Source organism: Apostichopus japonicus, chromosome 19, assembly GCF_037975245.1.
Source record: "Apostichopus japonicus isolate 1M-3 chromosome 19, ASM3797524v1, whole genome shotgun sequence".
NCBI lineage: Eukaryota > Metazoa > Echinodermata > Holothuroidea > Aspidochirotida > Stichopodidae > Apostichopus > Apostichopus japonicus.
This window is the reverse complement of record NC_092579.1, coordinates 24,020,019-24,033,939: the sequence shown is the minus strand read 5'-3', so window position 1 is coordinate 24,033,939 and position 13,921 is coordinate 24,020,019. Positions and strand designations below refer to the sequence as shown.

General features: G+C 35.6%; 1 protein-coding gene across 3 annotated transcripts; it reads left to right on the top strand.

The window, feature by feature from the left end:
* The first annotated feature begins 6 nt into the window (after positions 1–6).
* LOC139960486 (spermatogenesis-associated protein 20-like) lies at positions 7–13,527 on the top strand. 3 transcript variants are annotated; one of them, XM_071958873.1, is made up of 17 exons: positions 63–137; positions 967–1,092; positions 2,422–2,508; positions 3,263–3,352; positions 3,883–3,947; positions 4,417–4,571; positions 4,945–5,088; positions 5,518–5,713; positions 6,114–6,244; positions 7,968–8,072; positions 8,450–8,524; positions 9,415–9,621; positions 10,090–10,282; positions 10,445–10,613; positions 11,133–11,341; positions 11,564–11,763; positions 12,580–13,527. In XM_071958873.1, exons 3-17 carry the CDS (start codon positions 2,429–2,431, stop codon positions 12,829–12,831), a joined length of 2,271 nt encoding a protein of 756 aa, XP_071814974.1. In that variant the 5' UTR covers positions 63–137; positions 967–1,092; positions 2,422–2,428; the 3' UTR covers positions 12,832–13,527. The 3 variants fall into 3 exon arrangements, with proteins under 3 accessions (XP_071814973.1, XP_071814974.1, XP_071814975.1); XM_071958874.1 differs by lacking the exon at positions 967–1,092 and adding an exon at positions 2,751–2,795 and having other exon boundaries at positions 86–137; XM_071958872.1 differs by lacking the exon at positions 967–1,092 and having other exon boundaries at positions 7–137.
* The last annotated feature ends 394 nt before the right edge of the window (positions 13,528–13,921 follow it).

Here is a 13,921-nt window from a genome sequence, read left to right as displayed (position 1 = left end):
CTTGTTTACAAATAAAATGTGCATGTTTCCCAGGGGCCAATTACTTCCTCAGGCGCTGGTAAGTGTGCAAGGCTCGTGAACTGTACTTTCCCGCGGAGGGACTGATGATGATTCAAAAATCAAAAACGATCGAAAAGGTGAAGTCAAAGAAGAACATACTTTTAACATGTAGCCTGCATAGGACAATCTCAATAAGATTCTGCCCTCTGATTAGTACGATTTCGCAAACTAAATATGTTACGTATAAATCTGTTAGTGTTATAACAACGCCGTTGAGGACTTTAGTACGGGGGCCAGTTTCGCGAAGTTCATGTTGTGGAACTTGGGGTGGGAGGGGGGGGGGGGGTCAGGGTTGGCATAAACTTACACACTAGACTAACTGTCAGGTCAAACTCTAAAACAATCGAGGTAGGGTTACACGTAAAAATTACGGACAAGTGTAATTTGTAGTAATACAGGTAGGCTACATCCCTGTTTGGGTCTCGGTTAGGATAGTATAGTACTACTAGTACTAGCTGCACTATAGGCTCGCAGCAGTAAAGCTGTGACCTTCACTTTCACAATTCATCATACATGCTAGGCCTATTCAAAGGCATTGTAAATGGTGTATGGTTGACAGATTAACTCCAATTATGCATGCTGCATACAGAGCTTGATCTCTAAAATACGTCTAACAAGTTAACAGACCTGTCAACCTGTTTGACCCCAAAATAGGGAGAATAACATTTTTCAGGGCCAAAAAAACGGGAGAATAAGGGGAAAATAGGGAGGTTGGTAATTTTCAACTGAAATTATATAAATACTCCTAAATATATAGTCTACAGTACCGCTCATGTATAACTGGACATGTGTATGCGCACAGGATCGTATTAAGACGTATAAACAAGTACAATTGCGTATAAAATTGTTGACAAACAAATTGCCTCGTAGACACCTCGTATAATCCCTGTACGATTTTATACGCAGGTTATGCTATTGTGCTCAATGAATAGGGATTAAAGTTGCCGAAAGAATTAGTGAAATGTTTGAAACAGCCGTTCCTTAAATCGCAGTTTAAGACGTGATATTCACCTAGCATCGAAGAGGACGCAGGTAAAGTGTGTGCCGGCATAGAACTTAACTGTTTTTTGTCGTATACAAGTAGCCTACATGCGAACTGCACACATTCGGTACGCCGCATATACAAACAAGTGACAACTTGTGTTTATTGAACTTGTGCACCATGGCATATGCACAGTGCACGCCGTACTACTGTACTGTATTCAGGACTCAACCAAGGCCAACGTATAATAACGACTTTGGGCGAAGTCTGAGAACTGACAAAGCAGCCTGATATTGGTTGAGAGTCCCGCACAGCACTGTGTCAGTCATAACGTGTTGTAAACAATCAATCTATTTTTAGATTACACTTATTACGCGATAGGCATAGGACTAACTGTTGGCTATTTTCAGAAATTTAGCAAGTGATGAAACATTAAAAACCGGGAGAATAGAATATGAAACCGGGAGGCCGGGAGATTCGGGTAAAAACCGGGAGTCTCCAGGTAAAACCGGGAGAGTTGACAGGTCTGAGTTAAACAAGTGGATTGCACTTTAAAATTCACTTGGGTGCCTCAAATGAGTTACAAATTATACTATACTTTGTTTTAATGGAACCTTAAAAATTTGATAAGAAAGGTCCAGAAAGAAGAATTTGGTGATATGAAGAGCAGAACTACATTCTATGCTCTCTTGCAGTCCAGTCTAGTAGATTTAAAGTTCATAAATTTCATTTTTTTTTTTATTGTTTTGTTTATGGATGATCGTGGAATAATAGAGTTCCTTAGCTTTGACAAACTATGGTCTTACATCATATCTTCATTCATGAGTAGTTCCTCTTCATATGATTGCAGAAGCATGGAAAATGGTAATAAAAAAAATTCTCACAATAAATATTGTGATTTAATATTCCATTGCTGTAATAAACATTCATTCAGATGGAAGCTCACAGGTGACTTGGGTTATTTATTGTCTCAAATCATTGACCATTCCCTGTCCAACAAATGGATTAAAAAAAAAGGATATGATTATCTGTTAAATGATACAATGCTTATTTTCTCAACATTTGGTAATTATAAGCATTGCATTAATGCTTCTTAACGGCCTACATGATAATCAGAAGCAAGAGTGCCATCCTTGTTTATAATCATTGACATGGTAAATAGCTACCACCTTCATTAAGTATAAATTGCCATAGAGCTGCAAGTAAAGAGATTGGAGAGGAACCAGCCTATGTTCCATGATCCAGCAAATACAACATTTCTCAACTTAATGTTTTATCATCTATTATTTTCGAATATTAAATAGTAAGTAGTATTAACTATACAACGTTGGACTAAATCATCTTTGACATTCATTGTTCAATTTGTCTTTTTTGTACAGGTGTCTAATGGTTTCACTGTTATGTAATACTTTCCGAAGTATTACAAGAAGTCAGCAATTTAGACTTGTCAATAGCCATCTCATAAGGTAAACTGAGTAAATCACAGCAACATATGTCTGTGTATGTAGTGATTCCATTGTACTGGCAGTATGATTAGAAAACAGTAACACAAGTATGCTTGTCTATAATATAAAGAAGTTTGTTGAGAAGTAAAGTGTGTAATCCATGCACAGTATTATTGTACACACAATTATTCATCAGTGACCATTATTGTTTATGTCAAGATGTTAAACAAAAACTCCTATATATACTTTCTTAACAATCTTAGGTGTAATCAACCAAAGCATGTACAGTATGTGTGCATCAGTTCATGGTAAGTTGTTTTTGTGATGTGTAAGAGCAGCAACACATATTGGTGGGGAATTGATGCATCTCAGTTGAGGTTTGGAGGAGGAGTCCGGGGGGGGGGGGGGGAGGGGAGTTTGCATAAACCTGAAAATCTTGCAAATTTACGTGAAATGTTGCATACCAAGAAATTGAATGTTGACAGATAGGGTATAAGAGTTAACTTTCTTTAATCAGTAGTACTTCTAAAAATCTGTGGTAAAAACCACTCATATATGTCTGGTAGGTTATTTAATATGTAACTAAGTTTCAAGCTCAAAACTTTTCCATATGAGAATAACCGGTTTTCCATTTCTCTTTTTACATGACAAGTAAACCATCATGACGATTGTTATGACATGGTTCTCAAGGATTGTTTCATAATATCCAAAACTGACATCACAATACATTGCATATTCACTTTACGTTTTTTATATTGTTTAATTTGCCTTATAGAACAATGGCAAGTGGTCACGAGTTCACTAACCGCTTGGCTAAGGAGAGATCTCCATACTTACTGCAGCATGCACATAATCCAGTAGACTGGTGAGGTTATTTTACTGATGTACTTGGATAGTTTTTATGTAATGAAACTGTTATTCACTCAAACCCCCAATATGTGTTACTTTGATTCTGAAACAATATCTTCACAGTGTAGTCCAATGTTGATTGTTGAATGAAACTTAATGCAAAACATTCTGAAGTTTCAAATGATTTAATTTGTTCATTACTATTACACACACATATCTGAAACGTGCAGTTTGCCAACTATTGCTGGAACAATGAACTATGTAAATGTATGAAATTGATCACAGGGTTGGATAGACTGTCAACCATTATTGATAGTTCTGGAATAGTTTTCAAGTCATAGATTAAATGCTGTGATAAGAACATTTTGATGAACGGAGTGATGAGAATGTGGGAAGTCTTTAGTTGAATTTCGTATTTCACTTATTTCTATTGTTTATAGTATTTAGACAATTAACCTAACTCAGAATTTAATTCATCTGTGGAATGATTGTTCGTGCATTTATTAGGCTATCATTTGCTTATTGTTGCTCATCGTTCTTATTAAGGTATCCCTGGGGTGAAGAGGCATTTGCAAAGGCCAAGAAAGAAAACAAGCTGATCTTTCTTTCAGGTAAGCTAAACTGTCATTTTCAATTAGGGTGCACCCATTAAATGTAGCTCAGTATCTGTATTGTAGGTTACCAGGTTTGAATTCTTATTACAGCCAATAATGAATTCAGCACAATAAAATTGTTACTTTGCAATACATTTGGGAGTATTCAAAATTTTCCACAAGAGGTTCACAATATTATACAAAAATATTGTATCAAAATGAGTTGCTGCAAATGTATAACTAAATTTGACCTGCTTTGTGGATTGCTTGTACTAGTAATGAGAACAGGGACAATGCCATAGCTTACACATAAATATGGCAACTGTATTTTTAATATATCAGAGTGGGTATATGTATGTTTGTATGTGCTTTTCTATCTATGCAGGTATGTACAGTTTTGTGTATGTAAGTGTGTTTGTACAATGGTACTTATGAAGATATGTCTGACATGTCATATTTTCTTGCTTCATTTGTATTCTTGCTCCAGTTGGCTATTCTACTTGTCATTGGTGTCATGTGATGGAACGAGAATCGTTTGAGAATCCTGATATCGGAAAGCTAATGAATGAGCATTTTGTAAACATCAAAGTGGACAGGGAGGAACGGCCAGACGTTGATAGAGTATACATGACTTTTGTGCAGGTTTGTCATTAAAATTAAAATTTTATTTGAATGTGGTTTTTTTGGTATCAGTTGATGATCTGTGTTTCGTGGCAAGAGTGTATTATGTGATGATGTAAGTTTTGGGGGACATGCTTTTCATCAATGGATCAGATGGAACATTTCACATTCTCAGTGCAGTATGTGATGAAATAATTCAGGATCTGCGATATGAAGTTCGCAAAGAATATCAATGGAAGTAGTGTTGCCACTAGAATTTGTCAGTAAAAATATAAGCTGAAACTTAGTTGTTAACTTTATAGGCAGATTTGTGGCACCAAAGAGTCATCAATAAATGTTTATACTTATATATTTTTTCACACTTTTTTTCTACATTAATTTTATAATTCTACAGGCAACATCAGGTGGCGGTGGATGGCCCATGAGTGTTTGGTTGACACCTGACCTCAAGCCTGTTGTCGGGGCAACCTACTTTCCTCCAACTGATAAATATGGTCGGCCTGGATTTGGCACCATCTTGACCTTACTAGCTAAACAGGTAATTCCTGATCATTCTACCTGTCAATCAGGCTAATGGTGTAATTCAATTTTCCAAACAACACTTTTGTGACTGCCATAACTTGTATTTTAAAGGTGAACCGCAATGTAGATATGGATTTAGAGCTTATATGTTTGCTCAAAACTGATGAAAGAAAATGTGCATTTGCTTTTACATCTATGTGTCTATATTTTCACCGAGGAATATTAAAGAGCCTTAAAACTTTAGCAACTAAAGCCAAACTAATTTGAAAAAGCTTTGAGTTACTTGTACAGCATAAATGTGTATTAATAATGATATTCAAGGCTATATGATAACCTACTTCCACTTTTGTTTAAAAATGATTTGAGACTGATGGCAGTTTCACATATACAGTTCATGATCATCAAATCATCAGTCATGAAGTTTGTTGTTGTTCTATACTTCCAGTGGCAGGAACAAAGAGATCAGCTTAACGAGAAAGGAACTATGATATTAGATGCCCTGATGAGGGCTACACAATTACAGAGTACAGATACCGGTCTGCCTGGCCTTGATGTAGCAGGAAAATGTTTCAAACAGCTATCAGATTCTTATGATTCAGAATTCGGTGGATTTGGTGATGCGCCTAAATTTCCACAACCAGGTAAAGTTTTTCATATCAATTTATCCTGGTATCATATTGGTCATGATAAATCGTTAATGTAAATTACACTATATACATTTACGCATAACATTGTAACAAGTCGTTGAGGTGATGAAGTATCTATCTGAAAAAATCAATTGTAATGTAGAAACACTGTGTACAACTATTTCATATTAATGTTCATTTACTTCTTAAAGATAGAAGAAAATGATCAAATGTTGGTTAACTCTGTTTCTTAATCATTCTTGGCTGTTATTTTCAACCTCACTTCATCCTGTGTGAAATCTTGATTTGAAATCTCGACTAACGTTAACATGGAAAGATATCATGTACTGCATGATTTTGTCTGTATTGGACTTCAGATTTACACCCTCTTTCTTCTCAAAAACTATATTTGCAGTTTTGCTTTCGTTTTTGCTGAGATACCACAACTTTTATAAAGAAACCAGTGAAGGAAAGAAAGCTTTGGAGATGTGTCTACATACGATGCGTATGATGGCCAAAGGAGGTGTATATGATCATGTTAGTCAGGTAAGTCAAATGGTGGACTTCACAGGTGATTTGTCATTATTATTATTCTTCAAGTATGCATTTGATGTCAAAACCAGACTTATGGCCTAGTGGATAAAGGCAGTGGCATTGCATCTTGGAGGTCATGGATTCAATCCCTGGCCAGCCAAAGTAAGGTGGGTTTTTCATCCAGGAGAAAACCATGGTTTTCCCATCAGAAATTGGTCTTCCAAATTGTAAAAAAAAAGCTTAACTATTAAAAAAAAGGTGTATAGCCACCAGACACAAAGTGAAGGTTACAAGCCATGCTGCTTCTCCTACATAGGCCTACGTATGTGGCTAATTAGCGGCAAAGATAACTGCCTTCCAGACTCATCATTATGTCTCGGTTAAAAAGTTGAGTTGCCATCACCATACTGTTATTACTTGTGATTGTCACTTTCATTAAGTAAAGTTCTGTACTAATACTTATAGCATAGATCCACTCTTCCATCCTTCCCTTTGGATATGAGTTTGTAACTTGTCATTTAATTTCTTGACTGAAAAAAAATTGTCATACTTATCTGATCATGTGACATAACTCAAACATTTCTGACTGGCTCAGAACAAATAAACTTTCTCTTAATATTCTAAAAACAAAATTACTGATTTTTGATAACAAGGTCCAAGACTCTAGTAACATTAATGTTATACTGGATGGGCATCAAGTTGATGCTTCACCTCATGCTAAATTTTTAGGGATAACCATTGATGATAAGTTGACTTGGAAACAACACATCTCCGAGGTCAGCAAGAAGCTTTCTAAATCCAATGGTGTGATCAATAGACTAAAGAATTTTTTACCTAAGAAGTCACTTTTTACCCTGTATAATGCTCTTGTGCTTCCTCATCTCAACTATAGTCTTCTTGTCTGGGGCAATACACAGTCAACTCTACTTAACAGTTTATTTAAGTTACAGAAACGTGTTATCCGCAATATAAACCAGACTCATTACATATCGCATACTGCTCCTCTCTTTATAGACTCCAATACATTAACTTTATATGATTTGTACAAGTCCAAACTAGGGATATTTATGTACAAATTTCATCATGGTCTTCTCCCACCAGCTTTTAATAACTTTTATACTTGCAATTCTAGTTATCACACTTATAACACTCGTTCGATGAATATGCTACACCATCCTTACTCTAGAACTAGTCTTAACCATTCTCAAATTCGTAGCACAGGTTTACCCTTCTGGAATTCTCTTAATCATGCCATTAAAATTTCTCCAACACTCAATACTTTTAAGCAAAAACTAAAACAATACCTACTGCATAGCAATCCATCTTAGTTGTACTTCCTGTTTTTTTTTCTCTTATGCTTCTTTTTCTTTTTATAAGATTTTGACTTTGTTGGGTTTTTTTGGGGGGAGGGGGAACGGGGGTTGGTGGGGTGGGTGTTGTATTTTGCACTTTCTTTGTTACAAAGGGACCAGACCAGAAAAGTATCCACTTATTTCTGGTTCCTCTACTTCCATCTCACATATATATTATTTCAATACTCTATATTTACTGTTTACTGTATTTGATACCATCTATATTCATCATAAATTGTTCAAAATGTAAATGTAAAATAATGGAATGTAGAAATGTAGAAATAAATTCAATTCAATTCAACTCAAATCTGTCTGTCTGTCATGCAAAATTAAATGAGATTTAATCCCACAAATCATTTGCCTTTTATTTCTCAATTTGTCAGGGTTTTCACAGATATTCAACTGATAGAGTTTGGCATGTTCCTCACTTTGAGAAAATGCTGTATGATCAGGGACAACTTGTGTCAGCCTACATTACAGCCTATCAGGTAAAGTTCATATTGTACTTAAAATACCACATATGTAGAACTTTTGCAGAGACGTGTGGTTATGAACCTTAAGAAGACAAGAAGATGTTAAACAAGGTTATTGCGTTAAGACTTAACATTATAGGTAAATTGATGAAACTAAAGACGTAAACGTTTTCATAACTGTTATTTACCATCAATATTTAATTTAAATTAATCTACAGAATTTGAGTATTTGTTCTAAGTTTTCTACTTTACATAAAACTAAACTGGAGTCTTGGAGGTATGTGAAGTCAGCATTATTTCTTATTACTGTAGTTTATTCTTCCTTGCTAATTCCATCAACCCCATTTAATTATTTATAACCAGAAAAGCCTTTTGTGTTTCATTTTCCTCAGATCACAAAAGATGAGTTCTTTGCTGAAGTTGCAAAAGAAATTATTCAGTATGTTTGCAGGGATCTTAGCGATGAGGTAAATAACACTTTGGTTTTTCTTTTAAGTTGTTTTTGTAATTTTGTCAGTCATCATATTTGAAGGGCACCAACAATATTTCAACATGGGTGAGAATCAATGCTTTCTATTCAAGTTTTAAATTGAAAGTGGCACAAAACTGCAGGCTTAGGTCTAAGTCTCTGATCATTACAGTAGGTGCATTTTTTGGGGGTATTGGAAACTTCCCTTGTTGGGCTATTATAAAATATTGATTGCATCTCTAAACAAGAATTCATACACTCCCTTTAAACTGACAACAGAATTAGTTAAATCTAAACAGAAGTTAAGTGTGTGCTTTGATTCTTTCCTATTTACTTTGTATGTAGTTTATTTCATTAGAGGGCCCTAGGTAAAAGGAAAGTTAACACCTTCAAGGTAGGAATGCAGCATACCTGTTAACTCTTACCATTTCACCAAAAGACTCACAGTCTGATAATTTTTCTCTTGTATGCATTCACATATCACTTGAGCAAAGATCTGTAACTTGTAAAACAAAGTAAGGCAGATTTACATAAAGTTGTGTGTATTTGTGTGTAATAATATAAACCTGGTTATAGAACTTGAAAAAGTCAGAGAAAGCTGCCAAGGAATGGAATTCTGAAAACTAATAAATTGTTAGGTTTTAAAACAGAGAGTTCTTTGTCTAACTTTCAGAAACTTTGGTCAGTAAAACTGCCATGTTTGGGGACAGACAAAATTTGCCTGAAGACACTTTGCAAAGGCTATGATCAAATGCAGACTGCTGAGTCAAAAAGTCAGATAAAGATCTGTTATAAACACAGCCAGGATTAGGATATCATTGCATGGATTGGGTGTATGCTTGTGTAAACAGAAACATCCCTCATTCTTTTGTTCTATATGTCATACAGTCTGGTGGGTTCTACAGTGCTGAGGATGCCGATTCTCTGCCTTCCCATGATGCAAAGGATAAAAAAGAGGGCGCCTTCTGTGTTTGGACTGAGAAGGAAGCTAGAGAGTTGTTGTGTGATAAACTTGAGGGCACAGATGTCAGCCTGTCAGATGTATTCTGTCGACACTTTAATGTGAGAGAGGGAGGAAATGTCAGCTTTGAGCAGGTAAATTGCTGCCATAGTAACAGGAGTCATTAGTTTTTGTACAGTCAAAAGAGTAAAGTATCATAGTGTTGCATATGCTTGAAGAATAGACTGTATAGTTTCAGGATTGTAACATATGCCTGAGTTGTTGACTGTTAGTTCATTTGATTACTATCTGTGACTTAGTCATCTCATCAACTGTAACTAGTATGGGAGGTCAAAGACTGAAATTCATTTCTAATGCTCCCAAGTATGTAAAGCAATTCAAATAATGGTTTTTCGTGTTTCGAACTTTAACAAACGTTTTGTTGCCACTCTTTTGAGCAGTTTGGGAATATGTGACAGAATCAGTACCTAAAGAAGGGTATATCTATAATGTTTGAGCAATTTTAGCATGTTCAAATTTAAGGCCGATACCGATGGCTTTTAAGTGCATATATGGATTTTAATTGCTTATCTTGTTATATCACTGTCTTTCAAACGTTATAGGATCCGCATAATGAGCTTAAGAACCAGAATGTGCTCCTTATTCAAAGTGATATCGAAGCGACTGCTAGGAGATTAAAGATTACTACAGAACAGGCCGAGGAGGCAATCAGACAGTCAAAGAGTGTTCTGTTTGAGGCGAGAAAGAAGAGACCGAAACCGCACCTGGATGATAAAATGTTGGCATCATGGAATGGTAAGTGTTTGTAGTTTACATTGTCATTACAGCAGCAGCACTGGACATAGTAACAAACATGGCAGTGTTGGTTATAGTATTTGCAGTCTTTTTTGTCATATTATTTTTGAAGTAACATTGAAGAACTTCTTTCATATTCGAGCCTTTTTTCTTACCTTGAAGGACTGATGATATCTGGTTTGTCCAGGACTGCTCAGGTACTGAATGACTCAGACTATTTACAGAGGGCAGTGAAAGCTGCTAACTTTGTAAAGGAAAATCTGTTTGATGTCTACTCCGGTTGTTTGCTCAGGAGTTCGTACAAAGGTTCGGAAGGTGGAGTTGAACAAATGTAAGCTTATTATTACTTGTTGCTGGTGCTGTAGTTTTGTGTCATTTGCTGTTAATCAGAAATGAATAACAAAATGATTTGGAATTGTTATATTGACTTTAAGCTGAAAGTTTATGCAAAGGTCAGGGTTGGCATGGGAATGTAGGCTAGGCACCTGGGCAGGGTAACTTGGACAGAAGGGATGATATATAAACCTGTCAAGATTTTGTAATATCATACATTTATTTAAATATTTGGATAATGGTTGATTTTCTCTTGACAAATATTTCCTGATTATAGCCGGAATAAGATATGGAAGGGACAAAAGTTAACTTTGTGCCAGATGTATGACAGTATTTATGTACATCCATTTTATTTCGTTAACAGCTTTGTAAACTTTAAATGTAAGAGCTGCCGGTTCTTTCAACACACTTGATAAAGCTTTAACCATTGTCGTGTTACTTACAATGACTTGTCTGTTACTTACAATAGCAGCATGATATATCTATTGTCTTTATATTTCATTTGTCCTTGTTATAGATCCCAGCCTATAGGAGGCTTCATCGACGACTATGCTTTTATCATCTCGGCATTGTTAGACCTCTACGAAGCCTCATACGACCAGTCGTGGTTAGAGTTTGCCGTTCAACTTCAAGAGAAACAGGATGAATTATTCTGGGATGCTGAAATGGCAGGCTATTTCTCTGCCACTGGCAAGGATGATTCAATCCTTTTAAGATTGAAAGAAGGTTAGGGAGTAGTTAACAGCTTTGAAGAGAGCGTCTCTTTTATTCTTTTGACTTAATCCTTTGTGTGTATCTCCCCATCTGGGGCTCAAAAATCCATTATGTAAAGTTTGCACAAAACTTATGTTCATAAAACTTTAAATTGCAAAGAAAATGTTGGTAGATTGGAACTATGCTTTACTGTCTGATGATTATTAAATATTCATATCTGTTTATTTCTCTTAGATCAAGATGGTGCAGAACCAAGTGGTAATTCAGTTGCTGCTCTTAACCTTGTGAGGTTGGCACGTCTTTTCAACAGACAAGACTGGAAGGAAAAAGCTGAAAAACTTTTAACAGCTTTTTCTGACCGTTTAAGCAAGATACCGATGGCCCTACCGGAAATGATTTCTGGACTTATGTTTTATCATAAAACACCTCAACAGGTAGGTTAACCTTAATATTCCCTATAACAGGGGTGCTTTGTAGTATTAGAAATAGAAATATGACTAGTACTCTTAAAGGAAGATCTTTATCAAAATGATTGCCTTGAAAATTTCTGATATTTAATCAGGTGTTAAGCAGCTTACAGATTAATACTCAATCTTAAAATAGCAAGTTTCCATTGGAAAAATTGTTTTAAGACTCATACACAAAATTTACAGCACATAAAATCTTATAATATGCTTGTCATTAAGCCTCTGAAGAAGATCCTGCTAAGATGGAAACGTCAGGCCAACTTACTTTTACACATTCTATTACACAGGCTCTCTAGTGGATAAGCAGTTTGCTAATTGTTTTATTTTATTTTGAATGCTTTTCAATAATAATTTTCTTCATCGATATTTCAAGTATGGGTGGTAAGAAATTCAAAATATTGGTTGTATCTGCTTCATTTCCCAAGAATTACACCTGTGTGTTGATCATGTATTAACTCTCACAAAATACAAAGAAAAGTGCAACTTAATTGTCAAGTGAGAATAAATTCTTTATTCATACTTTGCATGGAAAGTATTCAAGTCTCAAGTAGTCCATTGTCTTGAATGATACATGCAAATGTGACTTTAATTTGATTGACTACTCTGTACTGTAAGAAATTCAGCCAAAAGCTAGGAAGCGTATCGTTTCAATATAACGTTGATCTCAAAGTCATTTGTGTCATGAGACTTGACGAAGAAATCAGTATCTCTTCAGTTGATAACAACTTTTATCAGTAACTTTGCATTTCCGGTTTATTTTATGTATTTATTTCTTTCCCACAGATCATTGTCAGAGGAGAAAGAGCTAGTGAAGAGACTGAAGCTCTTTTGAAATGCATTCATGCACATCATCTTCCAAACAAGGTTCTCCTCCTGGCTGATGGAGATGCAGAATCCTTTCTCTACAAGAATGTAGACTTGTTGAAATCCCTGGAGATGAAAGATGGGAAATCCACGGGTTATGTCTGCGAGAATTTTGAGTGTCAGCTCCCTGTAAATTCTCTGAGTCAGCTCGAAGAACTTTTAAAGAAATGAGAGTCAGTGAGCTCAGCAATTCCAGTTAAAAAACACATGCCTATGAGTCTTGTCTGTCTAAGAAGATTACATTTCTTTGGAACAGTAACATAATATTTAAGCCCTCTGCAAAAGAAGACAACTCTGAAGTCGTTCAAGCGTAATAAACAGTGGACTTGCCTGGCCATGCAGTTTGTGTACACAAGAGTGATAAGCGTCCAGCTCTACAGCTGAAGGCGTGAACTCCAGTATAAACTTTCTGCTGAAAAACCCAACCTGTGGCCCATATGTCGGGAATTAAGAGTGTTCAATTCTGTAAGGGGCACTTTTATAGCATGTAATTGCCATTGATTAATTGGTACAGCTTAGCTGATACAAGATAATTTATAGTGTTAGTGTGCAGAACATGGTGTTTTATAGTTGCTTGAGTGAATCCGGTGGAAAGTGGGATACGTAATTTATCTGATTAAAATAGAACAAGCTGCCTTGATACAGTATCTTACTGGATATATAACTATAATAGTAATGGCTGAACTCTTGCACGTATATTTTGGTGGGCGAAACATGCTTATATTTATAGTCATAGTTTTTTCCGCTATTGTATAATGGTAAAAAAATAATTCTCCGTACAGACTGGATGCTGATAATGATGATTTTCATATCATGTAACATTGTGTCCATTGATCATGACTGAAATGAATAAAATAGAAAACAAACCATATTAGCCTACTCATTTATGTGTGTCACATTTGGTCTCTAAAACACTAATTATTGCCATGGTATTAATAAAACATCAGCCATATTGCCCTCAAATTTGTTAGAAAAGCCAAACAAGTGTATATTTGCTTCTGTCTGTCTCTGCCACATGCAGTTGTCTTACATGACAATCCTCAAGATCTGGAAATAATGTTTGGAAGGTACATCAGCACTTCTAAGAAGGTAATTGATAAAACCCACTAGCTATTGAATATTCTAACATGTGGGGCATTTACAAATGACAATAGGGAGGAAGGGGAGGGGAGTAAGGAGCAAAATCAGTGAGATTTCAGTTATAATTCAAATAGACTTGCAAAATAATGACAATTATAGTAAGCTAGCAGAGTATTGGTAA